The 2,135-nt window shown below is 43.1% G+C and overlaps 1 protein-coding gene across 1 annotated transcript in view; it reads left to right on the plus strand.

Moving 5' to 3' along the window:
• Nucleotides 1–2,135, plus strand: part of apaf1 (apoptotic peptidase activating factor 1) — a 44,883-nt gene that overhangs the window by 16,329 nt on the left and 26,419 nt on the right. Inside the window, exons 21-23 of the mRNA XM_005733502.1 lie at nucleotides 132–257; nucleotides 1,688–1,819; nucleotides 1,910–2,035. Of these exons, the coding sequence (XP_005733559.1) occupies nucleotides 132–257; nucleotides 1,688–1,819; nucleotides 1,910–2,035 (384 nt within the window). The remainder of the gene's footprint in view (nucleotides 1–131; nucleotides 258–1,687; nucleotides 1,820–1,909; nucleotides 2,036–2,135) is intronic.

Raw genomic sequence — 2,135 nt, forward strand, 5'->3', positions numbered from 1 at the left:
TTTTTTTTTAAAGAGAACCTTCAGAGACACTTTTGCTGCATAAGTGTATCTTTAGACCCGTTTTGGAGCAAGCCATTAACCATTAGGTCTTACTGTTTACTTGATTATTTATGTTTATTTCTTCCTTCCAGGTGCTGGAGGTGCCCTCTGGGAAGCTTCTGGCCACTCTGCAGGGGCACACTAAGACTGTGCTGCACTGTCAGTTCAGTCAGAACGGCCAAACACTCATCACTTCATCTGAGGACGCCACCATAAGAGTAGGTTCCTCCTCTTTCTAGGTTGCTTTGTTTTTGTCTTTATCCTGTGTGTCTGTCTGCTTTATATTTCTGTTTCTCCTAGTCCTATTCATCAGTATGTTCTCCATCCTCACTTTCTTTTCCTGCTAATCAATGGCAAGTTTCTTTCACCTCCCCTGCCAACCTGCTTCCCATTTTTCTTCTCTGCTATCGATTACTCTTTCCCCAGTCCCATTCCTCACCTTGAGTAAAAATGCCTTCCATGCTCAATCTTTTAACCTCACAATATTTCAGGTCCCTGTGGTGTTTTCACTTTCCCCTACCTGTTACACTCTACCAACTTCTCTGTCGGCCTCTGCACCTCTCCATTCTTCATCCCTCTTTTTTTGTGTCCTCTCCTTCCTTTTCTCTTTCTTTGCCTCGGGCTGTGCCGCTCTCGGTAGCTCTTTATCTCCGTCTTGCTCATGTGTTGACTGCGTGCAGCTATCTGTTATGTGTTATTGTTGTGCAGTGTGTGAGTATGTGTGTATTGTTCAGGCCGTTATGCTCTGTCAACTCCCAACGTTCATGCTCTGCTGCTCATTTCCCCTTTCCTCTCATCTCCCTCTTCTTCGTCTATTCCCTTTGCCGACAGACCTGTCCACTGCAGCACTTCCTTCCCTCACCGACAGCACAGCATCTAATTCCATATTCATACAGCTACTCTCTGCACTGTTCTCAGCACTCTCAAACAATCCCCACTTATTCAAAAAGAAACTGAGATTTATGCAGTTTGATATGTGCTCACAAGAAGATGGATATCTGTGTTTAAATGTATGCCGATTTAATGACACTGATCTTAGTTAATGAAAAGTTTTAACCTTCACACCAATGACAGATTCTTTGCGGGGGGTGGAAAGGCAGCACCTTGCACACAAGGCCATGATTGATAGGATTATCTGGATGCTTCTCTCTGTCCTGCCCTCCGTCTTTGAGCTCAGTTGGACTCCTGTTTCAGCTCATTTCCTGTAACTCTCTGCTCACATAAAACAAACACTCTGTAGACTCATGCACAGGTCCAGATTTCTAACTTAACAGATTCATCAGCATTTAGTGAGCACATTTAAAAGGAAGGGGAAAGGAAAGTAAATCAATTAAGTACTATGATATTATGTTGTAAAGATGGATTTATCCACTTAATTTTATGGGGCGCTACACTGAGGAAAAGACTGCTTGAAAATACTTTCCTATGTTGTGTTAGTTAGAAATGTGTTTTTTAAATTCAGTTAATTCTCTTGAGTATGACCAATTTGATTCTTCCTTCATGTATAGATACTTAAGAAACGCATCACCGATTAAATTACTCATTAAATACATAGGAAAGGCAAAAATGGCAACAAGGGGTGAAAAGTGATTTTTGATATCTCTGTCACAAAGTGGCTGAAAGACTTTTTTTCTGTTGTCCCCCGTAGTTGTGGGAGTGGCAGTCAGGAAAGTGTAGAGTACTGCACGGTCATAAGGAGCAAGTCAGATGCTTCTCTCTACTCTCCGACTCACCAAACGACTCAAGACTGCTGTCCTGGTCCTTCGATGGTACTGTGAAGGTAAAACTCGTGCTCTTGCACATTTATAATATTACATTTAACAGCCGTGTGAGATCGAATGGTAATTTTTTCTTCTTTGCACACTCTTAGGTGTGGGACATCGAGAGCGGAGAGAAACTGCAGGACATTGAGGCTCATCATGGAACCATTCTGTCCTGTCATGTCTCGCCAGACGGATTCTTCTTTGCCACCACCTCTACTGACAAGACTGCTAAGGTTCAGCGCTCTCTCTCTCTCTCTCTCTCTCTCACACACACACACACACACACACACACACACACACACACACACACACACACACACACACACACACACA

This window comes from Pundamilia nyererei, unplaced genomic scaffold (genome assembly GCF_000239375.1).
Source record: "Pundamilia nyererei isolate P.nyererei 1_Seehausen unplaced genomic scaffold, PunNye1.0 scaffold00052, whole genome shotgun sequence".
Taxonomy (NCBI): domain Eukaryota; kingdom Metazoa; phylum Chordata; class Actinopteri; order Cichliformes; family Cichlidae; genus Pundamilia; species Pundamilia nyererei.